Here is a 27,243-nt window from a genome sequence, read left to right on the forward strand (position 1 = left end):
TGGAAATGTCACTTCCAATCTGCTTATCACATCCTATAACCTTTCCACCTGGTGGTAGCTTTGTGTGTGACTGTAATTTTTACTGCGTTTTTACTTACGCCTTGAATGTTTTAAAGTTTAAAACCAATAGGATATTTGTTTGGTTTTGAGTGAAATGTCTACCTCAGAAGAATGATATGAAAATGTCCCACAGAACTAAGACAATTCCTGCACTTTGTTTATTTTTTTTAACTACTGCAGGCAAGGAAGTTGGCACTGAACGTGGTTTGGAAACCAGAACTGGGACCTCAAGCAGTATGGGTAGATGAACACTTCCTGACCTATTTTGCTGCCTAGAAACGGACAAAGGAGCAGTTCAGAGCTGGAACTAGAGCGGTCTGGAAGTTATAACTGTTTAGGACAAAATCCCTAGTGTTCTTTACAGGAAATTGTCTTTCTGCTCTGTTTTACAAGGGACTTGTGCACGTGCTTTTTTTTAAAGTGGACCCTACTGTTAGAGCTTAACTTCAGGCTCTCTGCAGTGATCTTCTTTAACCTGAGTTCTAAGGGGAAATCTTTGTGTTCTATATGATGGTAAATTGTCCAGATCCTTGGTTTAGCAAAAATTTTCAAATTATTTTTCCCCCCTTCCTGGAAGTCTATGTGAGAGATGTGTTACTAGAAAAGCCCTTGTCCTTAGGCAAGTATGAGTGCCATTTGGTACAAATTCATTTGTTGTTCTTTAACAGGATGATCTTTTGCTTTTCAGAGGCAATAAATAAAATGCTACAACAGGGCTGTACTTAATCCATAGGGCTGGATAGCTTGTGTGTCTTTTGCTGGCAATTTTAGCATTTGGATAACTAGCCATAAAAACGTGAATGGCAACAGTTAATATGACCAAATCTCCCTCTAAGCTGCTATCCTGTCTCTGACAAACAAGTGCATCTATATAAAGAAGAGTGCAAGAACACAGCAGAAATGTAGTAATACTCAAGGATCAGGGGCTCTTAGAGCGAAAAGATAGAATCTTTATATTTAATGACCTCTGTTATACTTTACTTTCAGTTTGTCCACTCTTCCTTTGTGTGCATCTGAACTCTTAGCATTCACATCCTGCTGCAAAGCATTCCACGACTTAAGTACCCAATACATGAGCCTCCATTTTGCTTCCTGTGAATCTGCCGGCATCTACCTTCAGTTGATATCTCGTCCTTTTGTTGAAGATACATTGTCTCCACGCAGCTCATGGCTTTATAAACATGTCATGTCTTTACTCAATTGCCTTTTTTTTCCACTAGACTGAATAGGCATTTTGCACTCAGAAGTCTTTCTGTAAATTTGATTTAGCCCTTTTACCCTGCTCCATGCTGGATTGCATGGAGCAGGGTAAAAGGGCTGCTGAATTATTGCTGGTCTCTGAAATCACTGTTACTTTACTCCACTGGGGACATGGGGTTTTGATGACATGGAAGGAAAAGAAAAAAAAAAGCAAACAAAAAAACCCAAACAAGAAAAAGAACACGTGGGCTTGAAAGGTTGTCCAGTCAAGTTCTTTTGTCATTAGAGGCAACTATGCAAACACTGCTGCTTCTTTCTCTCTCATACGACAACCTGCAATAAACTTGGGTTCTTCGATAGATCAAAATCTTAAAAAACAAACAACATGTCAGAAGAACAGAAGTAAAAACCAAGCAAAATCAATGATTAGGTTAAGGATATGGGTTATGAAACACTAAAAGGAAATTAAAAAAGACGTAAGGGTATGCAGTTGTGAATGCCTTATTAACTTGATCTAATCTCATCTTATGTACCAATCAAGTGGGAAGTATTTCAGTTTATATAAGACACTCAGTAAACTCTCCATTCTTAGGAACATTGCAATGGTAATTTTGCCAGATGTTCTAATTTCCTTTCTTTTGTATGAAAATCAGTGATTGCCAGAGGAGGAAAACATATTTCCATAAAGGATGGGAGTGTCTTTGAGGATTTTCTGTACATGTCCTTTGGTTGAAATCGCTGTTACTGTCACTGAATACCAAAAAATGCTACAGCAGGGTTTGACTTTGGTAATTACCTATGTCCGAAGCCAAGAGTTTAAGGATAAAGAATAATTTATAGCCTTAAATTTTAGAATACTTTTTTCGCTGTTAAAGCTGTAGAGGTTTTACTTACTACATTTCCTGGTTTGAAATACTCAGACTTTTCAGTGTATTTGTAGGACACAAAATTAATCAAATGGAAATATAGTTTATTAGCTCAATGTATGTTCTTCTAGACATTGCGCACACCTTCAGATCAAGACCCTGTAGGCATGGTGAAGATTTAATTTGCTGGAGTGAAATTATAATGAGCAGGGGTAGCATGGTAACAGGCAGGTAAGGGCATTTGAGTTTTCTCCATAAGCCTGAGTCTGATCCCTTCACAAATAATCACGGAAAAATTGTGTTGGGCTTAAAACCTAATCTCAACAACAACAATGCAAGCCTGCCTATTGCTTCCCCCCTCTCCATTTTGCTTCTGTCTATGAAGTACCTTAATGTTTCCAGCATCGTATGCAAAAAGAAGCCAGGCTCCCAAGAGACCTAGTTAAAAGCTTGGCTATTCATCAAAAGAAAATCAATTATACAGTAGTTTTCTTTTGACCCAGAAAACAATATTGTATTTTGCGTTAATTAAGGAATAAAGACTGATCTTGCATTTAATTGTGAAAAGCTATTGAGATGCAGTGATTTGTTAGACTGGTATGACTTTAGTCCTGGGACTTATTTAAATCCTCAGTCAAAACTAAGTTGTTTTGTGACAACATGTTAACTTTATTAATGCAGATTGTTAATTCACCTCTTGCTGGCTTCTGCAACACAGATATAAAGCTCCCTGTAATGATGTTCATGTGGTGGCTTCAGTCCTCTGAAACTGAGAGACTTCTTTCTTCTGCTTGAAACAGGTATCTACCTAAGGCATCAGACTGTTGGCATGGTAGCTTATCTGTGTGGGAAAGGATGAGAATCAGCTTTTCCGGCAGCTAATGCTGCTCTTGTAGCCCTGCTCCTTAACTTCACTAAGCCCTGCCTAGTTTTGTATAATTTCATCCTCCTCATCCATTCTTTCCTTTTATTTAAAACTAGCATTCTTGACATGGGATGTGAGCCTGTGCACAAACAAGTATAACTGCCTTGTAACAGGGAGTATTTTGTATTAGCTTTATTGAGGAGAATAAATCAGTTTCGTGTTACCAACTAATGGCATTAGATATTCTCATATCAATGGCAGCTACCCAGTTTTCTACAAGCAGATATTAATGTTCCCTGGTTTTGTCACTGTTCTTTAACAACATGCGTTCTCTGCTGGAGCTACTGTGGAGCTGTGAGATGTCACTGCAGTGTTGGAAACTGAGCCATTGATATTTTTAAGAATTTTTAAAAGTCAGGAGTTTTTTTAATGTATTTTTATGAGGAATTTTCACCTTCCCTTGCTGATGTATCAAATGGGATTTTCCTGGGGAATGAAGATTTCCTGTTTGTACAGGATTAAGGCATTACCTGCTTACTGTCATCCCATGAATGTGCCACAGGACCATGATGGTGCAGAAATTGTCAGTTATTCTGCAAATAGATGAGGTTTGAATGATCTGTTGGGAAGGGCAGAGATTCAGAAATGTCAGTCCCATATACTAGCCCGTGGGCCCCCTACTCCCCAGCACAGGAGAAAATATCGAAACATTACAGTATTTGATACCTGAAATCAGTTGTTCGATAAAAGACACAATAAAGTAGAAGCTGTGCAGCAATGATAATTTAGTCTGCTACAGCCAGTGATAGATCTGACATGCCTTTGGATGAGCCTTGATTTGTATTTTAGGACAATGGAGTGTAAATGGTGATCTATCAAGCTGATGAAACTAAACATGATCACCCTTTCAGATGAGAAGCTTGCCTTACAGCAAACTTTTTTTTTTTGTATCAGTGTCAGATTTGTTTTAGAAAACTTTGTAGCTCACTGTAGTGTTGCCAGGTCAAATCTGTATCAGTGCTTTTATTGTTTTGTAGGAAACTGACATTTAGTGAATTTAATGAATTTATAGGTCTGCCTTTCCACCTCTGAAAGACTAGTATCTTGTAATTTACAGCAAAAAGGGAAAATATTTTTTTCCATTATCCTTTATCTACCCTTGATTTTATTTATTCTGTATATAAGGTTTATGAAATAAGATTAAACTATAGTAGAAACTATAGCACATGATGTTTTTTAGGCGAGCTTAATGATGCAACTCTGACTAATAAACTGGTGCTCTTTGTGATACTTTTTAATTCATGTTGAGCTGTTTAAAACAAAGCAGTTGTGGAAAACTGACAGGCCCTGTCTTGCATACATTTGCACTATACATGGTAGGTGTACATGGACAAAAGCTGCTCTCTAAGGCAGATGTAGAAGTTAGTAAATAAAAAAAAAAATTACTTTGTTTAGTCTGCTTATATCTGTGCTTACTGACAGGTAAGCTGAGTCAATGTCTATCGAACTTTAAATTTGCATGATTTATTGCATCCAGACGCTGCGTGTATGTGTTTTCGTCCTGTCCGTTGAGTAATAAGAAAGAAAAAGTATCGTGCATGTAAATGTGTTCTCAGGGGTTAAAAATTCTGATGCAGATCCTGAGCAGTGTTGGGCAACTGCAGTGTCCCTTAGGTCAAATAGGAAACTTCTTAGCAGAATCCTGAGCAGATTCACCTCACTTGCTGTGACCTGGTTTTTTTTCATTGCAAAAAAACCTCTGCAGCAAGATGGCACAAAAAATTTCCTTAAATGTACTTCCTTCAGTATATGTGCTACAAATATTTGTGTATCTGTCTTGAAAGCTGTTTTCGTCTGAGTGCTGCATAGCCTCATGAAAAAAAAAAAGGATGGTGTCAATCAAGTATGAAAATACTAGACTTGCAGAAGTGCATCTATGTGACTGTGCAGCAATGAGAAGGATATGTCAACCAGAGATGTGTATATTTGCTGTCATGTAGTCCTTTCTTGCTGCATTCCTAATTTTTTCAAGTGCATTAGCTAGCTTTTCTCATGACAAGCCCTTAGGATTGTAAGTTTAGTGGTAGCTTTGCCCATGGTGTGAAGATTTCCAATTTAACTTGACAGTGATGACAGCACTAGTTTTGGTGGGTTGAGTATGTGGAGAATAGAAGAAGAGTTATGAAAAAGGACAAGTTAAAATTTGGGGCCTGGAATCACTGTCATGATATGATTCTTTTCTCGATTAGGGAAATCTGTTACAAGCAGCGAACACTGTAGCTTGACTTACTGCTTTTTCTGGCTCATCGTAAGAAATTTTCTTGTTTTGTACCTCCATAATCCAAAAGTAGAAGACTTTATATCACTTGTCGTCTTACAGAGGCTGTCATGCTTCTGCCAGCAAACTGTAAGGAATGCATTTTTAAAAATTAAAATCACTACATCTTCTCTGAAAAAAAAAACCCAGAGAGTGTAATTACCCAACTACTTGGTGTGCTGTAGTCCACACTGCGTAGAGCTCCTTGTGATGGAGTCACCAGAAACATTAACAATGTGATCTTTGTTTCAGCATTAGCCTTGCTTACAGTGGCATTATAAGCTCATCCACATTATGGCTGCATCTTGCCCTGGTTTTTTTTTTTACACCTTTTTCAGTTACTGTGTTCAGAAGGGATGGACTTTTCTACTAAATCTCTCTTTCACTGGAAATGAACCAAAAGTCCTCTTTAGTGCCTTGAAGTAGTGTGGCCAGTAGAGTCATTCTTGCAATAGTTGGTCATTGTCAGTGCCAGGCAATCTGAAGTGCAATAGCTTTTCTTTTTCCTTCTAGGGAAAGACATCACTGAAGAGGTTGAAATGAAAACCCCATCTGTACGCCAGATCCTTCTCTACTGTAAACTGTGGTATTGAAGTCAATGGTGCTTTGCTAATTCATATCCCAAGGGATATGTTGGATAGGAAATAAATTGAAAAAAAGCAAAATTGCTGCATGTCTTTCCTGAGACAGCTGATTGCTATAAAACAGAAGAGAACAAAAAGTGTGTGGGTTTTGAGACTGTATGATACACAGAAGATATTTCCTGGAAAAAAAGGTGACATAGCTGTAGGTTAAAGAAAGTTGAAGATAACATGAAAAATTGAAGGAAAAAGTCAGAGTTCAGGGAGGGGATCAGGAAAGCCAAGGCACAGCTGTAGCTGAACCTGGCTAGGGATGTGAAAAATAACAAGGGTTTCTTCAGGTACACAGGACAGCAAAGGAAGAGAAAGAAACTATATCCTCCTTGATGAGAGAAATGGGAGATCTGTTTACAACTGTCATGGAGAAGGCTGATGTACTCAACAACTCTTTTACCTTGGTCTTCATCAGCAAGTGTTCTAGCCATGCCACCCCATTCACAGAATCCGAAGGCAGGGACTGGGAGAATGAAGTATTGCCCAACTTAGGAGAAGATCAGATTCAAGACCAGCTAAGGAATCTGAATATAAGTCATGAGGCCCGATGAGATGCTTCCCAAGGTCTTGAGGGAACTGGCAGATGAAGTTGCTAAGCCACTATCTATCATATTTGAAAAGTCATGGCTTAAGGAAGTGGTCCAGCTAAGAAGTACCCACAAAAGAAAAAAAAAAAGTGATTTTTGACTACAAGAATACTTCTGTGGTACAGTGGCCCACTCCCACCCTTTCAAATTGAAGTTAGTGGGCCCAGGATCAGGTATTATTGTGGAGCATTGTCATAGCCGACTCTTTTTTTTTTTTTTTTTTTGTTAGTTGAAACTAGAACATCACTGAAGTCAGAGGTCAGGGAGACTGATATTCTTGAAATGATGCTTCGCTGAACTCATGACTTTAGTGATATTCCTTGTAATGATATATATTCCTCTGGAATGTGAATACTAGTACCAGAGATGTAAAAGCTGAAGATGTCCCATAGTCTTGCTTATTTTCGTATGTACCAGAGAGAACGTGAACGTGAATTGCATTGGTAAGCTGTATGGATAGGCTTGCTTGTCTTAGCAGTACATGTTTGACATCTGCACTGTATTTTGGCAACAATTTAGCTTAAGAGTAAATAGTGTGAGTATTTGCATAGGTAGTTGTTATAATAAGCATGATAATATGGGATAGCCAAGTAGAAGACTTACTGCATTCCTAAAATCCCCTAAATGGCTATGTGTGACAGTGTTAGACTAAATTCAGTGTTTACAGGTTAGGAAATGCGGATTTGAGACTGAAAGTTCACCCCTGAGTCTTCCTATTTAGATTACAGTTTCCAATACTGAGCCTAATCCTGGGTCCCAGCTGAGAAGGACATGGTGGTATGAGGTTTAGGAGTATGCATGACACATATTTGTATTCCTTTGATCCTGTTGCAAACTTACAACTGATCCTGTGTGAGTGGCATCTCAAAAGCTCAGGAAAATTATTGGCACTAGCATAGCTGCCATAGTGGATTTGTTCCTTAGTTGTGCTAAGGGCTCTTTGTGTTGTTCTCAGAACCTTAAAGAGTTCCAGGGAACATCTCCTTTGCAAAGGTCTTCCTTAGCTGATATGACAGCCTTAACCATGCTAAATTTTATGGCAGGGAGCAGTCTGGGAGTATTCAGGAGAGGAGTGCAGTGAGGTTTGGCTGTTCTGTGCTTTCAGTATCGAGAGATACAAATGTTAAGTTTGTATGTCTGCAGAATCTACTCATCAGTGGATTAGTGCAGAGGGGCTTGTGCTCAGGAACAAAAGAACTGTGTACATTTACTACTGGGAGAAGGTATAGAGACAAGTTCTTTCCCGCTGCCTTGCAGTACTGCTTTCTGTTGTCCCAGGAGCAAAAGGGACAGATTTTCCTCAAACTCTTCCTTGGAATGATTGCCTCAAACCAGAGTCATTCAACTCTGGAAAAAGGACCTTTGCACAGGTGTGCTAAAGATAAACCTACTGGCAAATCTCTGACAGGCTTCTAGAAATATCCTGAGGAAGCAGCTGGAAATTGGGGTCACTTTGTCTGTCTGTTCTATTAGAAAGTAGCATTGAAATGACCTGAAAATTCTTTTCCGATGCATTGCTTTTATCTCCATATGTTTTGGTGAAGCTAGTAGTTATATATATGCTTTTAAGTTGCCAGGTTACAATTGTAGAGGCCATCTGTTTCAGTAGTTGGAAGGATAAGTGGTACAGGGTTGATATCAGCCTAATTCACAGATGAGATTTTGTTGACAGAATTAATCATTTTTAGTAGAATGCATTAATGCAAGTAATACCTATTGAATTAAATTGTGATGGACCCATATAAAGTTATGGACATCTTGACCACTGCTGTTCTGCTAGTCAATCTGTTTAGGTTTTTCCAGGTAGTGGTTTTTGTTTTGTTTTGTTTTTAAATGGATGAACTTCCAATTTACTCATAAAGGACTCAAAACATTTTGAAACTCGGAAATTTGACAACTGCAAAAATCTGGGATTTTTCTTATTAGCTATTGACAGCAATACAATTTCTAGAAACTTTCTGTGAGCTTCAGCAGAACATAAATGAGTCCTTTATTTCTGTTACACTACTTTATAGTTTGTTTTGTTTTGTTTTTCAGTTGTTGCAGCTTGTAGCTATTATGTATACGGTATCCTGAGACTAGCATGATTAATAGGGAGTGGGAAGAGATCACACCTTTTTTTTAAATGCTGTATTTGATTAATACATTATAAAAAGGTGGCGAGGGACAACATAACCCCTATGGAAACAATCTGAAGTGTTGTGCTTTTCCATCCTCAATCTGTTAATTAAAGAATCTGAAAGAGAAGTTGTATCCCGATGTAGCCGCACTATATATAGCTGATGACCTCAAGCTTGATGTACTGTGTATGTAAGTGAGAAGATACCTAGGAATACTGTTATTTTTAATACCATACAAGGTTAAGTATTTTTAATTAAATTAAATTAACTTTTTTTTTTTTTCTTCTCTTTAAGATTTAGGCTTGTGCACTGTCCACTTTGGTTAATCTAAGGGAATTTTGTCTTCAATCGTTATCTCTGATATGGGCAAGTGAGCTTCCAGCATTTTCCTTCCAGTTTGAGACACCTCAAACACTTCTGCAGCATGTGCAAGCATTTTTCTTATCTAGAACAACTCTAGATAGATTTGATTACATAGTTGCTGCTGTCTTCCTTTTGTTGAAGGGATATTTACTATCTGTTGAGGCTAGCATCACCAGGTGATACTGGGACCCCACTTCCATGCTCAGCTTTCAGAGGATCCCAAGAACTCTGCTTTCAGTATTTGGAAGTAATTAGCATGCTTTATAAAGGGACTGAAGTGCAGTTAAATTATCTGTATGTCACTATGTTGGGCAAGACAGAGTGTAAGATTCCACTTTTGTTTAGCTTTCTTGACACCAGACAAAGTAAATAATTTATTTACAAGTCTTTTTTTTTGCATCTGAATTGAACCTACAACCTTCTAAAGCAAAACTAGAAGGTAGAAACATAATTGCTCATGTAAGAATTTAAATCAGTAAAGGCAGGCATATGGTAGTCTTGAACTGAAACATTGGCCAGGAAATCTTAGTAGTGCTTAGGGAAAAGCACTGATGCTATACTTGTTTTCTTTTGTGTGGTCCTAAGGAAACAGAGAATTGTTTTTGTAGATGATGCTGTAGAGTCCAAATTCCATGACTGACTCCCTGTGCATGTGCAGTGTGAGCCAGTGTTATCTCAAAGTATTTTTCCTACACAGATTTTTCAGTGTGCATGAAGAGCGGGCTTTGTTGATTTGGAAAAAAAAAAAAAAAAAAGTAGTGAAGGAGGTTATGTGCACAATTCTTGCTGGATTTATTGGGACAAAAGGAACAGGGCTTTGGAGGAAGAGAACTCAGCACCTTCAGTGCTACTTTAGAAACTCAAATAATATTTCTGCATCTGCCAAGGTAGTCCTGTGTAATACTGAGTAATCATATATGACAAACTTTTCACAGGTAGTCTCTAATTCTAGGAGTGTGTTCTAGAAGTCTGGGTTTTCTGTTTTGTTTTTTTGCATGTGTGGGGGTTTTTTTTTTTGCTTGTTTTTTTTTTTTATGCTGAAGTCTAGCTTTTTTCAACTGAGATCATACTTTTTGAGTGCTAGGTACTCTGAAATACCACATCTGAAATTGAGTACAGTGTATTAGCAGATATTTTTATTCGTAATGACTTGGTTCCTTGGCTTCCCTCTGTAAAATGAAGCAAAAAGCACCCTCATTTTGCATTTACTTTGATTTGTTCTCATGGTGTAGCAATATATAAAACATGCTGCTTAATTTTCGCAGCTTTTGAAAAAGCTATAGTTGTAAAGATGATGGCCATAAAACTATTCAGCTCTGATTTGCTTGCATACAATCATTTACATAATTCTTCTACACATTCAAATCCAAATATAGTATCATTCAATCAGGCAAATCCCATATGCTTCAGTGAATAAGCAAAGAGCCTTTGGATAAACAAAATTTATTCCAAGTGATTCAAAGTAAAATATACACCTAATAATAATATTAGGAATATTCAGAAACGTATGTGTAACATCTTTGGGCTAAAATATCTTTTTTGTTAATATTACAAAGAAGTTTCATTTGACAAGACATGATGAGCTTTGAATTAATTATGGGGTGATATAGTAGTTTTGGTGGTTTTCTGTAAGGAAAGATAGGATGGGAAATGTAGCTGTTGCTTTTTCAGTTTTCCAAGACTTATGGCAATGAGAAAAGCACTGGAAAGTTTCAGAGGAGACTTCAAAATGAACAACATCCTGCTTTCTTTATTTTTTATTACAGGATATATATTTTTTGCATCTTAGTGAAAGCCTGGTTTCAGTTTTGTTTACCTACTTTAAAAGGCTAGTTATAAGCACTGTCTAAAACTGTCAAGAGGAGATATACCTTCAAATCTCTAGCTACAAAAGGACAGATTTCCACTTGTTTTCAGGGCAGATTTTGTGAAGATATTCACAAGCAAAGGTCTTGATTCTTCCTAGCTTCATGTTTTCCTGCCGTCAAAAGTGGTAGATTCTGGTAAAACTGTGCATGATTTTCAGCATTAGAAATAAGAGGACAATTGGATTCTTTTAGCCTAATGATGTTAGCAGAAGTTTTACAAGGTAACAATTTTCTTACATAAAGCTTTTAGAAAACAAGAACCTGCATCAGGTTGTTAGAGTCCCATTTCAAAGACGTGTCTAGCATATATTAGTGGGTAATATACTGGTGGTTCAAAAACGTCTGTAACATTGCGTGTGAACTGTTGCCCTCAATTTTGAATTCCCCATTATGTGCTAGTTCAACATGAAGTGATTTACACTATTTATATTCTAAAGCATGACTTTTTATAAAAATAATTTGTTCCAGATGAAACTGGGTTTGAGTACTTACTCCTGTGTTTAGGATGCTTTCCCACTCAGTATTCCTGGGAGCAGGAGAGTCACATCTGCTGGTTTTCTTAAGCACTTTTGGCTTTGAGAAGCTGCTTTTATGAATGAAAAGTTTGTGTTTAGTTTGCTTAATATCCTTTGAATGAGTCAGTGAATCACATGTGGGTGAAGTTAATATTCTTAGCCTTTATCCTGTTCACATTTGTCTACTTTCCAGTCAAAGGAACTGGCAAGGATATGACAAATTACTTCTATCATCCTCCAGGTTTTTACAAGACCCGTCAAATGGTTTTGGTTTCCTACTTTAATGCTTTTTATTGGCCACTTTTGTATTTTTTTCTATAAGCAAACCAACTTGATCCTTGGTACTGCCATGATACTTCTTTGGTACTGACATGATACTATGTCTTATGCAAAGTCTAAAGCCAGGGTTGATAGGAAGGAGAGAATAACAACACTAACAAATGCATCTCCTGCTTCGTAAGGACTTTCTGATTTGAGAAAGTACTCCTCATACCAAGGAGGTCTTTTGACCTCCCTTACTCCTTTTTAACAAATCCCTTAGTAGGAGGCAAATCAATCTTGCTGTGAAATGCGTATAAATAAATATGTACCCATATGTTATTGATTACAGTTCCAAATTATCATACGGGGTCCGCTTCCACCCTTTTTCATTGAGGCCAAAGAACAAAATGGCTAGGAGTTTGAAAGTGGACTTGTTCTGGATCAGAATGAGTCATTGCTAGGTAAGAACTCATTTAACAAGGTTAAGAGACTCTTCAGCTTCATAGCTCCATTCACAGGATTTAATTTTCAAATTCTTTCCCCCATCTAGGATGAATGGTGTAATGTAACATTCCACCTGACTTCTTTCTTGAAGAAACTAAACCAGGAGAAAAGTCTAAAGCCATGGTCCTGTGTACAGTAATGGTCATATTTTAATAACATGGGATAGTCTCATTGAATTAATACAATTAAGGACAAACTTTAATTAACTTCAACAGAATATAGCAATTAAATTAGTATGTGATTAGTAAATAACTGTTCACAGAGTGTGCAAAGTGAAGAAGTGAAAGCTTGTCAGGCTCTCAGAATAGCCAGCTGCTATCTTAAGTAGATGTGTTAAATATTCTGGTTAGATCTTATTTTCAACTAATTGGGTTTTCAGCTATTTGTTTTATTTTATGCTGTGATAAAGATTAGCTTTCTGGGGGGGGGAGGGAAATGGACTTTTCACTTTCCCAAAAGCAAAGTACTGGGGATTGGGGCAGGCAGCAGAGCAGTTTCAGTAATTTTGGTGTCCGAATCTTAGGGAATTTTTAGTTCTGATACCTAGCAGGCAGCAGGACAGCTCCTCCTGTCTACCTGTGTTCTGTCTTCCTTGAGGAGGAGAGACTGCAATGCGCTGTGGGAAGTGCAGGCTGGTCGTGCTGAGCTAGGGGAAGGTGAGTAGGCAGAGCAGGTTTTTAAAGGATGCTGAAGGTTTGGGTCCTGATCCTGAGGGAATGTAGATATGTACTTAATACATTCAAAACATTTAGATTCAAGATGGACTACGTGGGTACAACTGTCAGATAGGGAGACATCATGATTAGCTGGGCTTTCTGATAGGTACTTTGGTTTTGGAAGATCCTCTTGACTGAAGAGAGAAACTATAATTTGATTTTTAATTGCATAGTAGGTTAAGAACTGTTTGAGGCTGCTAGGATACCAGGGTCCATTTAAAAAATTTTATTAATGTGTACCATTGCAATTTGTGCTGTTTAAGCCAGCAGGAAGATACAAGTATGAATGATAATGAATGTTTAAGGCTTGCAGAATAATAACATGCTAGTTGTTAAGCTTTACTCAGAAAAGGAAGATAAACAATAAGCTTATAAATGGTGCACCAAATACTGAAATGGAAAATTGTTGCATCTCTCCATTCTTTAAAATCAAGTCAGCAAGTAAACATCTGTCCCAGTAACTTGCAGACATGCAGACACTAAATATAACAGTAAATGAAGTTGACTTTTAATGTCAGTCAATTTTTCCGTTTAACACTGGGTGTACACACCTGATGGGCTGGTTGTGTGCTTGTATGTACTTGTGTCTGTGTGTAGGGGTGTTCCTGCCCTTGTGGTCACATCCTTTCCAGATGTAGCTGCTTGCCCTTCTAAACAAAACTCTTCTTTGGAACATCTTGAACCTCATGTTGATCACAATAACTTCCTAAGTCAGGTAAGTCACTCTGAGTCTCCTTGATTGAACTGGTGTCTGGCCATGTGATTGTACCTGGAATCATGAGGAGAGTCTTTTTTTCTCTGAGAAACCTGCAGCAAGTAAAGCTGCAACTTTCTTCCTGAGACATTTCAGTGCTAACGAAAAGATAATGTACTTGCAGGAAAGAATGTACCTGTAGAGAAGAGATAATTGATAAAAAGATTTCTTCATTTACATAAAGAGCTGACACCTAGAAAATATTTTGCATTCTTTTTGCAGCAGCATTTATCCTCCTGGTATTAGTATGTCTCAGTGGTGAAAGTTTCGGTATGGGGGCATATGAGGAGAGTGGTGAGGTGGGAGGGTGGGATGCATTTCTCCTGGTTTTATTGTTTGGTGAAACCAGGAAGTTCCACAGATGGAATCGAGGCTTTAAATTTTCTTCAGTGAGAGAAGAGGGAGTGGTGGACGAAAGGGATAACTAACTGGGGCATGTGAGCTGAAGCTGCTTGTTTGCAGCACTCCAGGACTCGGGGTTTTTCCAAAGACTTCAGAAGGAATGAAATCAGCATGTAAAAGTTGAAGAAATCCAGCTGGAGTACTTCAGTAGGTAGGAGAAAGCTACACGATCACATTCATTTGCACTAGTAGAGATAGGATTTGAAATTGTCACAATAAAGATTGTGTCCCTTCTCTTAGTATATACAAACAGAAGGGGGAAAATGTCCCCAAACCAGGGTCTGCAGGGAGATCCTGCATGCAATATAGTTATAAAGTATAGGCGAAAAACAAATGTTGCCTCAAAATCTCCGTGCTTTTGATAGTGTGCTTAAGAAGTTTATTGACATTTGATGGTACATTTTGCTCTGGCAGCAAACATCTACAAAATGAATTTCTCTTACCTGCATAAAAGATTGAAGCAGCTGAAGATATAATTGGGACATTAGTTGATAAAAAAAACCAAAACCAAAATATAGTTGCAAGTGATCTTTGTGAAGCATTTAAAGAATTCAGGAGTACTGTTGATCTTTTTCTTCCTTTGAGATTTATTGTATAGATATTGGTGAGTCTCTGGGAACAAATAAGGAAAAATGCTGGCAGTAAAATAAGCTTTTAAATATGTATCCTTTTATACTGTTTTCTAAGGGCTTTTAACAAATTTCATACCATTGTCTTCTACAACAGCATTGAGATGGAAAGAATTCTTAGATTTTTGAGAATTGCTGTCTTAGTATCTTATAGGTTATGCCTATATATATTTCTGTAAACAACTACAGGTATGCATCTTTAAGTAGCTTATGCTAGGACCTTGTATATACTGCTTTAGGTTCAGGTAAGTTTTGGAATTAACATGTTGCTAGCTTAATATGCAGAATTGGTAATGCTCTGTGCACTGCATGTTTCTGAGTGAGTTTATTTAGGCTTTGATCCATAGTATCTATGGCCTGTATGACAGGAGTTTTCCATTAAATTACTTCTTTCATTTTGCTTTAGCAAATAATGAAGAATACATATAGAAGGCATAAAAGTACCTCTGTTTATGCAGCTTGTAGTGCATGACTGGAATTTCCTATGTGAAGATAAGGCGAAATAAATGGTACAAGTCAGGGAAATTAGTCTGCACAGGTTTTTAAATTGCAGTGTCCCTGTGTATTTAAGGAGGCTGCCTGATGTCAGTAGGGACTACTGAAGGGAAAAATAAAGAGCAAGTGGGAAATAGATTCCCATCTGCACTCACTATTTAGAAAGAGTGGGAGAGATTTTTCAGGTATAGGGTATTTGACCCTATGAGCAGGGAACATTCTTGAATCACAAGGTTGGAAGAAGCTGAAGGAGGCAAACAGAGGCTGCAGCTGTTAGGAGGTATGGAAATAGTTGCATACCTCAACAGTCACTGATTATTGTGTATGGTATATATAAGAGCTAGACTTCAGTATAAAATTCAAATGTTTACATTATTGAGGAAAGTCTTGCCCCTTCCTAAAAAAGCAACTATATTTTTCTCATCTGACTGTGAGCAACCACATATACTCTGGAAGCATGGTGATGTTAGTGCCTTTGAGTTTTTCACAAACTCAGTATTTTAGTCTAAAAATCTCTACCACTATAACTAGAGACTTTGGAAATACTGACAGTATTTTACTTGTATGTCCTCGTATATTTATATTTCTAGCTGTGTCTAGAGATCTATGTGCAATTTATTAAAAACAAGTAGTTCAAGATGCTTACTGCTCGTCTGATGCAATAACCATGCTATCAAAGTAGGTACTGCGTAATACAGTGATGAAAGGTGGTAATAGCGATTATTTTTATTTTGGATACCATTAAAATATTTAATTGTGTCTCAGTATAAACTTTTTGCTTATTAACATCTGTCATAGCTCAGCCCCGATCAGGACCAGACTATGCAGTCTCTCTCTCACTCCCCCCACCCTCCGAGAGAATAGGGGGAAATGATATAAGAAAAACAGCTCGAGGGTTGAGATAAGGACAGGGAGAAATCCTTTAAGTTACCATTATGGGCAAAACAGACTCGACTTGGGGAAAACTATTTATTTCTAAAACTAGCAGGAGAATGAGACAAGTAACAAGATAACTTCCCCTCCACCCTTCCCTCTTCCCAGGCTGAACAGTATCTCTACTACCTTCTCCCCATCCCGAGAAGCACAGGGGGGAAGAGGGAATGGGGGTCGCGATCAGTTCATCACACGTTGTTTCATGCCATTGCGTCATTGTCGGGGGAAGAACTCCTCGCATTCCTCCCCTGCTCCTTCGTGGGGTCCTTCCCACGGGCCACAGTCCTTCCTGAAACTGCTCCGGCGTTGGTCATCTCTTCCACGGGGTGCAGTCCCTCCAGAACAGCTGCCCCAGCGGGCCCTCCATGGGCCACAGCCTCCTTCAAGCCTCCACCTGCCCCAGCGTGGGGTCCTCCACGGGCTGCAGGTGGATCTCTGCCCCTCTGTGGACCTCCATGCAGGTGGACAGCCTGCTCCACCATGGTCGTCACCACAGGCTGCAGGGGAATCTTGGCCAGGAGCCACATTACTCCTCCCCCTCGTGTTCCACTGACCTTGGCGTCTGCAGCTATTCCTCACAACAGGCTGGCAGACATCTCTCAGGATCCTTTTTACATCTTATTCACTTCTCATCTCCACTCCACTTCTTGTAGCTGGGCTGGGCCAAGTTGGGCCCAGTCAGTTGCCCAGCGGGAGGCCAGAGGGTGAGGCCTGCAAGGCCCACAAGGCTCGTGCCTCCCCCTCTCTGCCCCTGCTTCACGTCTTCTCTTCTTTTTCTTTTTTCTGTTTTTCCCCTTCTTAAATACGTTATCACAGAACATTCTGCTTCCAATTGGCTCGGCCTTGGCCAGCAGCGGGTCCACCTTAGGCCCAGCCGAGTCCACTGAACAAAGGGGAGCAACTTCTAGCAGTTTCCTACAGAAGCTACCTCCTTAGGCCCCCCCTCACTAAACAGAACCAGAACAACATCTAAAAAAGAGGCTGATGTCATGAGGCGTAGTAGTGAAAATAGACAACTGGGAATCAGATCTCTGTCAAAGTGATAAAGGAGAACTCTTTAGAGGTTCAGTAACTATAAGGGATATATACAGAAAAAGTAATTAAATACAAGACAAAATTTAATTGTGAAGATGCCACATAAGATGATAGCAAATAAAAATGTTTTGCAATGTTTTAATGTATGACCTACCACAGTTTCCCTTATATTAGAAAGGCTTATTGAAGAAAACCACAATGTGCAGAGACATGAAGAAGGTTTCCACAATGCAGAAACACCAGCATTGCCTTCTGTTCTTTTTAAGGACCACATAGTACCTGGAACCTCATTTGTTGCAGAGACGTCAGTTACATCTGGAATCTCTGTGTTACTGTAGTGCTAATAATAGTAAAGAGTGCCCATATATGATAAATGTCTTGAAATATAGGAAGTGTGGCTTTTTTCTTTCCAAGAAGAAGGTTTCAAATAACCCTTCAAGAGCTACAGTGGGGCTTGCTGTTTTTGATACTTGGAAATGAAGTTTCCCTGTTGCCTGAGGGTAGAATATAGAGTCAAGCAAATGATTTCTATTCATTGCTTTTTGTTATTTGCAAGACCTAGGGTAATATTACGTATGAAATGTTTTCATATTCATTCTTTTTTGCATGCTTGACCTCCACGGCTCTGCTTTGTTCTTTCTTTTTATTCTTTAAGCTACTTAGTGTACATGTGTTCTAGAATTGAAAGTTTTTCAAAACTGTTTTGTTCTCACTTGTTTGGTGTGCTTAAGCTCAACATGATTTACTTTTGTATTTTCTTGCTGAGAGGTTTTAATTCCTGTTTCCCATAGCATTGAGCTGTGGTACTTTTATATGGCAAGTGTGTTCATTACTGGCCAACTGGCATACTTCATTTGTAAAGGAATGCTTGTTCTTATCTCTGTCTATTGTATATACATACCACAACCAAATTTTTATTTAAAATAGATGTGTGAGTGGGGAATTTCAAGGCTAGAGGGGAATCTTAGAAGCATAATTCCCATTAATCCTACATTGTGACTAGCTTGCTTTAGTTTAATTTTGAATCATAGTAAATATAGCTGTGTGAATGAGAACAAAGCATGATTGTGTGAGAGCAGAGCAGTGAACAGTTCATTTTGGTTACATAGCAGTGTCAAACTCTTCATAGCTCTGTGTTTAAAGCCTGTATGTTAAAAACTGAGGGAAGAAAATATGAATTTAAAGTGCTGCTTTAAACTGCATACAGCTAGAAAGCCTCCATGTTGTTACTAAAATGCACTTACCGATTTCCCCCACAATTATTTTTTTTTTCCCTGAGGAAATTATGCTCTGTATTTCTTACAGTCTGTTGTTTGTTTGTTTGTTTGTTTTTTTCCTAGGGAGGTTTTCAAAATGGATGACTGGAAACCGCTTCTTGTTCTTCTCTTTGTTTCCACCTTCTGCTCTGTAGATGCACAACAGACTGGTAATACACTAAAGAAATAGCTCTTCTTCAAATTGATAGTGAAATTAATTTCTTCTCTTTATACCCAATGCCAGAGAGAGATGAAAAATTGATGACAGTGATAACTAAGGATAATGTGGTATGTTTTTATGAAACATATATATAAACTAGGATAGGAGAGTTCTCCTAAAAAATGCAAAATTAAATGCAACAGCTCATTTGAACTTGTTTTGGTTCATGAGTGCTGAGGTTCTGTAATTTCAAAAGCAATGAAAAACCCTTACAGTTCCAAGACTGCCAAGAGTAAGATAAGTCACAGGATTTAGCATTTTTATTTTGGTAGTCAAGTCTTCTGGAAGATCTACTTGAGAAAGTGTTCTGTCCAGTGGCAGAATATTTTCTGCATGACTGTTTGTTTAGAGTAATAGTAACTGTTTCATCCATGCGCTACTATTGACATATGCTTTTGAAAGGTGTGGGAACATGAGTTTGGTTTTTACTACAAGTAAATGTGGTTAGTTCTGTTTAAGTTGTTGTGAATTTTTTTTTTTCAGATAATAAAAATTTAGATAATAAATATTTATTAACGTATGCTTGCAGAATGGAGATCAAAGTGCATAAGTAACTTTTCCTTTAGGGTCACTTGACAGCAGGACAACCCATTCTTATGGTTCACATACAGATGTGTGTACAGCAGTTACCATGGGGCAAGAAGGGGAAGACAGAAACATGCAACACAGTTGTAATGCATTTCATGAATGATAAAATGTACAGTTAGTTCTTCCTTGCTCATGAACAAAGTTAGAGAAGAAGCTATAGTAATTCATTCTTCTATGTGATCTTCCTTGGGCAGCTTGCAGAAAAGCCATGTTGGCAGATATTGTCTTTTTAGTGGATTGTTCAACAAGTGTTTGCCAGGAAAGCTTTTAGAATGTAAAAAAACTTCCTCTGCACCTTGGTTTCAAGTCTTGATGTTGGCCTTGATGCAATCCAAGTTGGGCTGGCACAATACAGAGATGAGATTTAACAATAATTCTTGCTGAATCAGTATTTATTGAAAAGTGATGTTTTGGAGCAGATTGAGGATTTGCCATGTAGGAGTGGACAAACTTACACAGGGAGAGCTCTGGATTTTTTCAGCTGAGTGTATTTCTAAATTTCATCTCATTAGAGCTGATGGAGCCTTTTTTAGAAAACATCTTGTTTTGATGTCATTGAACAGTTGAACAGAGAATTATTTCTTGATTAAGCTATACTTTTGATAACTCTTAAATCCTCCAAAAACCTAGTTCAGAAATTGAATAGTCTAGAAGTGACAAAAATGAAGGGAAGTCATACTATCCCTTTCAGTACATTTGCTGATCAGCAAAATTCACAGAAAATTTATTTTCCCTGTTTCTTTAAGGACTGTTACTGTTGAATTGTGAAAGGGGGAGGGATATAAAAGCAGCATGGTAGCAAAACTAAAATCAGAACAAAAAATTGGTGTTTAAAACAATGATAAATGTTTAAAATGTAATGTAGTTATAATTTAGAAAGGAAAATTTATTTTTCCTGGTTTTGCAGAGGTCAGTGTGGATACCATCACCAGTTTTTCACAGTTAATAGAAAAGGTTGAGAGTTAGAGACCATGCTAGTAGTTAGGCAATTGGCTTTAATCCCCTTCTCCATCATAAACGATTACACTGAAGGATGCATTTACGTCCAGTTCAATTTGTTTTGCATCTGATGTTCCCTCCGGATATGCATATCTCTTTCCATTGACTGCAAGTGAAGTTAGAATCAATTTGTTCATGTTCTGGTGCCTCCTCTGATATTCAGAGGGACTGTTTGCTTTGGAACAACTCCTCATGGAGTTTTTATGAAAGTAGGTGTATTCTGAAGTGCTCAAATGGATCCAGTTCTTACATGAAACTTGGATTCCAGTAGTAATGTAGAAGACCTTGGTTAATGGAGTATCAGAGGAATGGAATGGTAAAGCATGCACTCTCACTCCTGCGGTCATAAGAAGTTTTGGTGGAAGGAAGGTGAAACTTTAATCTACATAAATACTGTCAGATGCAGAGTTTCTCTGGACATTTTTCTTAGGACTTTTTTGGCAGGGTTAGTTTCACTAGAATTCTTTGTTTAATTTATCAAAATACAGAATTATAACAATTATATAGTATGTTTACTGGTATGCTGCAGACTTAAAACTTCAGTCTAAACTTAAAATTGTGGAGATCAATGAAAAGGTTGTCATTTTCATTTAGCTTACGTTCAAAGCCAGGCCTTGGGTATAGGTTGACAATATTTCTTTTGACAACTCATCTGTCACATTTCCCCGTGCCTCTATGCAGGTTTTGCAAAACAGTATGCTGATGTTATTGTCCTTGTTGACTCCATTGAGAATGTGAACCCTTCAGCCTTTGGGAAAGTAAAACATTTAATCTTCCAAATAGCTTAACAAGTATAGGGGTTGGCTTAGTCCAGTTTAGTGGCATAGGACAGGTGGAGTTTTTACTGAACACACATGAAAGTAAAGAAGAGATGCTTGACCACATTCAGCATAGCATTGCATTCACTGGAGGCCCATTGCAGATTGGAAGTGCCATGAAGTTTTTCCAGGAAAACTTTTTCATGGATGGTGCTGGAAGCTGGCTCAGCAAAGGCACTCCACTGGTTGTAGTGATCATCACACCCTCTGGATCCAGGGACAATATAATGGAGGTAGCTCAGATGTTAGAAGAAGTGGAGGTAAAAGTTGTCTCAGCTGATGCTGGATACTTCGATGCGGAAGAAGAAAAGGTGAGAACCTCCTCTAGCATGACTTCCCAGACTTATGAAGGGGAGAGCATTGACTTTCTCTGGCAAAACACTGTTGGTGGTATGAAAGCCTCACTTCAGAAGCTTTATGAGGCTGATCCAAATATGCCAGCAGGTACAGTGTATCACCAGAGCAAAAACAGCAGCTTGAGTAGCTTCTAACTCATTGGTAAAGCAGAGCAACTTCTCAGGTCCTGTGAGGGAAGAGCAGAGTGCAAATGGCTGCCAGTTGTGCTTTTATAGAGTTGCTATATGGATGAAATATTTACCACCTTTGGTTGTGTGGTGGCAATACTTGCCTATGCACAGTTTGTTGTAATTACCTGTATTAACCAAGAAGAGCAGGGCAGTGACCTAAAGGGGCTGGCTGCACTGGAATTGTCTGTTCTGACTGACACTAAAGTTTTGCTTGAGTTTAGTTTGTAGAAAATGGCCATAGGAGAATATTTAACTACAGAATAACTTCCCTAATATCCTGGGGTGTCCTGATTAGCAGTCACTCTGCAAGAGGTTGAGAAAAGAATTTATCTAGCAGACCTTTCTATAGTGTGGGCAAGGGGCCCGTTAAGGTATGGTGTTTATTTCAGGGATTCATTTTACTGTGAAAATCATTATATAAATCTCTACTCTTCAGCACTGATAGGGATTTAGATTTCATGTTTTGTTGTAGCACCATCTTGCATATTACCTTGAGATGATCCTTTTTGTAGCAACCTCTTCTGATTAGCCCACCAATTATCCCATGGTATGATCTACATTAATCTTGTCTTCCTTATGTTTACTTTGCTTTTAGTGTGTTCCAGTGTGACTGTGGAAGATACTGTGTTTCTTATGGATGAATCAAGGAAAACTGGGTCAAAATTTCCAGCTGATAAGGGCTTTTCTGTTAAAAATTGTTAATGCCCTAGATATTCATCCAAGTAATGTAAGAGGTGAGCTATTGCTGTACAGTAATGAGCCAAGGCTAGAGTTCACCGTGGACACATTCAAGCATAAATTTGAAATCCTGAATTGCTTGAAGAACTTCCCATATCAAATGGGGCAAACATACACTAGAGCAGCCATTGAATTCCTGAGGAAGAAGGTTTTTGCTCAAGGAGCAGGCAGCAGGCAAAAACAAGGAGTGCAGAAAATTGCTGTGGCGATCACTGATGGCCATTCCTTGGGTGATTACACTGAACTAGCATCTAAACTAAGACCTAAAGGTGTTACTCTCTATGCTGTAGGCATCTGGAATGTCAAAGTAGCAAGCTTGATAAAATTGCAACTTATTCCCCAAGGAAACATGTCACCACCCTGAAGCTTTTTCTACAGTTGTCAAATATTGGATGGAAAATAAAGAAACGGCTTTGTAGTCCCATTACAGTTGCAGAGGAGAGGAGAGGTTTTAGTGAGGTTTATAAAGTTCTGGTGGTGATTGACCCAAATATCATCAAGGTAAGAGCTGCCCTACTTAGAACCAGGCCAAGGGTCAGGCTCAGGCATTGGAGTCACAGTCAGGGGTCGGGGGTCACAGTCAGAGGTTGGGGTTAGGGGTCCTGTGTAGTAACACCATCATCTGGTGTTACAGACCTGCAGTTCAGAAATGTGCAGCAGCTCATAAAAGCAGTAGTTAATGAGTCAAGTTGGAGCGAGTAAAGTTCACTTTGGTGCTTTGGTCTGTAGCTCCAAGCAGGAGATGCATTTCTCACTGAATTCGTACTCCTCTGAGTCTCAGAGTAGAGAAGCAGTATTCAACTTGAAACCTCTGCCAGGCCAGCAAGAGCTTTGAGCTTTGCGAGGCAGAGATTTGACGTGAGCTAGGGCGGGCATGCATCTTTCCGTGCCTGTCACAGTTCTTACTGTTGAACCAGATGTACCATCAGATAGAGCCAACATTCCCATGGCCATAAAAGCTTTGAAGGGAGGTGGAATCAACTTAACTGCTGTTGGAGTGAACAAAGCAAGCGGAGCAGAACTTGGAGAGGTTACTGAAGGTCAAGAAATATTGCTCTTTGCACAGATCTCTGATGCAGTGCCAATAAAAATGGTAGGGAACTTGCTTTTACAATGAAAATAACAGGCAGGAATCCTCTTTGCTTCAGGGGTACCAACATGCTGTCTTTCTCCACAGAAGTCATGCACTTCAAGTGTTTTTTTTTTTTTTTTTTTTTTCCTTGCAGTGGCCCTTCAGATAGCCAGAGGATGAGCGTGGTGAGTGGGGTAGTTAATCTGACTTAAGTTCATTGGTTGGTGAAGTCTGACCTTCTTCAGCTGAGACTTTGACTTTCATTACAAACTGTCTTGTTACGACTCTCCTAGCTGATCTTTTAGCTGATGTGTGAACATCTGTGATTTCTTCTTCAAGTTAATAGCGGAAAAGAATTAATTTTATCTATGCATGGAAGGTCTCTAGGTTGAAATAGGATAGTTAGTGGGTTAGCCTTGCTGTGAACAGCTTCTGTCACTAAATCTTTGCACGGCAAAGAAAAAGGAAAAGATTAAACGCTGCCAAGGTTATGTTCCTCATTAGTTGGGATCTTTTTTCTGTTTGTTTTCCCCTCTGCTTTTTCCCTAAGTTTGCGGTAGTCAAGTGGTAGATCTTTTAATCCTGATAGAGGGATCAGAAAGCATATCAAAAAGTAACTTTTTGTGTTGTGAAGACCTTCATGATGGATGTTGTGGGCAGTTTTGTTATTCCTAGGGACAAAGTACATGTTGGAGTACAGCCAAGAGCCCCAGAAATAACTTTATCATAGTGAGTTGTATACTGACACCATGATAAAGGAACAGAATTGAGCAATTGCAGTCCTCTACAGTCACTGGCAAAGGGCTGGGGCTTTTACAGAGCCATTTTCAGCCTGGCAATGGAGGCCACAAGAGCCAAGGAGTCTTCACAGAACCTTGTAGTGATTACAGGTGGGTGCTCTGCTGACAGGGTGGAAGATTCAGCAATGGTTGGAGAAGCAATGGGATCCATGTCTTCACATTTGGCATATGGATTATAAATTGCTTTGAGCTGCTTTTAATAGTTGGTGATGCAAGGAGATTACTCGTCTCGGTGGTTTTCAGTGCATCAAGGTTTTCCACCATGAACAATTAGGTCTGTGAATCCAAACATCTTCCTAGACAGGGTAAGTAACATAAGCATTTTGTTGGGTGTATAATGGTGAATATCCACATGGCTACATGCAGTCCCTGATAAAAGCACCTGAGGTAGGTGGACAGCAATGCAATTGTTATACCAAAGAATACTGCTCAGGTTTCTCAGTCTTGCAACTTTCTAGACTTGCACTTTGCTTCAGTCAAGAACTATTACACTCTTTAGTATGGTAATAGCTTCTGAGATAAGATGGTGCTTCACATCTAGCATTTATATTCATAGCTCCTCAGTGTCTGAAAGAAGCTGGAGCAGATATGCCCGAGGTATCCTAATAAGAAAAGAGAAACAGACGTTTTGGTGATATTTTTTAAAAAAGCCTTCCAAAAAACTAACTTGTCATCTACAGCTGACCATACTGCTTCAGTGGGACTGTCAGCAGCAACTGTTGACAAAACTTAAGTCTTGCAGAGGCACTGTGGAGAGGTGGTGTGAGAAAATCTATCCTTGGATATGTGGGAGGTACTGACAAGGTGTGAGCAGCAAATCCACAGTAATGCTGAGATGCTACACAAAAGCTTTCCCTATGTAAGAAACAGAAGGTGGTATCTCTTACTACATCTTTTTGGTGGCAATAGCAGCTTGGATCCCACACAGCCTGAGAGGCTCCCAACCCCAAAGAAAATGAAGTAGCATTGATTAATGTAGCAACTTTTATCAGATGTCAGATGCTGGTTTTGTATCTGAGTTTATTGCAACTTGGTGCTGCAGTATCAGTCACCTTGTCATATGGGAAGACTGAAGCAGAAGACATATACAATTGCTCTTTAAAATTACGTATTTGTGCCGGTTACGTAGTAATACTGTATATGTGTTTGTTAGGTTGCAAAAAGAAAAATGGAGTGAATGACAAATCAAAAAGCTGAGCTCTTCCTCCGCTGAAGGTGAGGGGGACCTGCTGTGGTGTAAGTGGATGGCATTGATTGGGGATAGCAGGAAGAGGCAGTGCCAGAGCAGTTCTCTGAGCTCATCCTTACAGGGATCGTGACTGTCCTTTAAAGCTTCTTGTTGTCTTCCATGTGTTTTCACCATATAAGTGATGTCTTACATGTGTTAGATACATGCTCTTTGTTCTCTTTGTGTGCCTGGAAACTCATCCTGTCCAGTTCTCCAGGTTTCATTCCCTTAGTGACCAGAAACTTGGTGTGGGAAAGGAACACTGGGATGACCACAGCTGCTTATCTAAGGGTTTTTGTAAGAACAGCTGAACAAATAGACAACTTTGCCTCTCCTGCACCCTGGGCTCATGAGATCTTAAACACAGCAAGACTGGCTGGTGTTTGCTGGGGTGTTGGGGGCCAGAATGAAGAACTGAGCCTTCCCTCCTGAAGCCAGAAGCTACCCTCTGTGTGAATTATATCTGCTCAGGTGGTTTTCAGAGAGGAGGATAGCTGGACCTGTTTCAGTATGAGCTCTGCACCCCCACCCCCTCTTTTCCCCATAGAGCAAACCTCCTGCTGAAAAGGCATCCCCTGGCCCCTGAAAGCAGAGAGGGGATTGCCATGGAACAATGTCACCATGGCTGATGCAGCAGCACCTCCTGGTGTTTCATAGCCACAGAACAGGGAGATTTAACGGGACATACAGCAGTAAAATTAATATATATACAGGCACACTTGTTTAGAGAGAGAGAAGTTACGGAAAGCGTATTGGCTTTGATCTCACTAATGCGTGTATTTATTGTTAAGTTCTGCATAAATTTGTCTCATAAAACAAAGATCAACTTCGTGTGAAGCCTGTTTTATCTTGTTCTGTCATCTGTTTTCCTGTATTTACTGACCCTCTTTCCTGTAGTAAATCTATTAGTTCCCCTTTCTCCAGTCACCTTCTGTTAAACTGCCAGATTTTTCAAATTTAAAAAAACCACATTCAAGGTACAGAAAGTCAATACGGGAAAAAGATACCTTTCCAGCAGTAAGATGGGGCAATTTGACAGTGTGGATGTGTGTGGGAGAACAGGCGATTAGAAAAAGAGGTTAGCTACACAGAGGTGTTATTCTCTGCAAATAAACACAGATTATCAAAAAAGTACCTACCAGAAGCTGTTTTGCACATTCTCATGCACAAAAGTGAATGCTTATTACTGGTGTGGTATTACTGCTGGTACACTGGGGAGTTGGCAGGGAATGTTTTAAGAGCTAGGTAGGGTGGTTGCCCTTTGCACTCTCTCCAAATTATGTGGTTAAAAAGACCCAGATCTCAGAAAAATCTCATTGTGAAAACATACTCTGTGTGTGCTGGACATGAATGGAAGAAATATCCAATAACGTTTATGTTCATGGAAATGTTTAATCAGAAACATCTCTCAGTTAGAAAAATGCTGTTCCCTGAACTGATCATGGACTTTGCATCACAGGTGTTCTGTGATTCTTAAAATCTGATGTGCAGCCCTACCTAAGGGGCATGACTAAGGGGTGTGTGTGTAGACATATATGTGTGTATAGACATATTTAACTGTTTAAGAGTTTTTTTTCTTGTGCAAAAAAAAGCTTTACAGATTGCTTATGTTGCTCTTAGGCCTGAATGTTGGATTTTTCAGCCATAAAACCAAATTCAATGTGACCTTTTACATGTAAAGATTTTAACGCTGCTTACCAGCAAATCATACCCTCTAGGGGGCAGTTTGTACTGCAAGTGAAATACCGATAACACGTCTAGGGTCACAATAAAATTCAGCATCGCACATGATGAATCAAGGTACGAAATAAATAAGCCAAGTGGTTCACCTGCTTGATGAGGGCGAGATATTTGTGGAGGGAGTAGGAATTA

The 27,243-nt window shown here is 39.0% G+C and overlaps 1 protein-coding gene across 1 annotated transcript in view; it reads left to right on the top strand.

Annotated features, from left to right (window-relative positions):
• Window positions 1-2,343: 2,343 nt before the first annotated feature.
• The window catches only part of COL6A6 (collagen type VI alpha 6 chain), a 63,393-nt gene continuing 38,493 nt past the window's right edge, over window positions 2,344-27,243 (top strand). The window contains exons 1-4 of the mRNA XM_086741465.1: window positions 2,344-2,357; window positions 13,475-13,592; window positions 14,144-14,184; window positions 18,466-18,551. Coding sequence (XP_086597591.1) covers window positions 2,344-2,357; window positions 13,475-13,592; window positions 14,144-14,184; window positions 18,466-18,551 — 259 coding nt within the window. The remainder of the gene's footprint in view (window positions 2,358-13,474; window positions 13,593-14,143; window positions 14,185-18,465; window positions 18,552-27,243) is intronic.

The sequence above is a fragment of the Chlamydotis macqueenii genome, chromosome 2 (assembly GCF_036417535.1).
Source record: "Chlamydotis macqueenii isolate bChlMac1 chromosome 2, bChlMac1.mat, whole genome shotgun sequence".
In the NCBI taxonomy this organism is placed as follows: Eukaryota; Metazoa; Chordata; class Aves; order Otidiformes; family Otididae; genus Chlamydotis; species Chlamydotis macqueenii.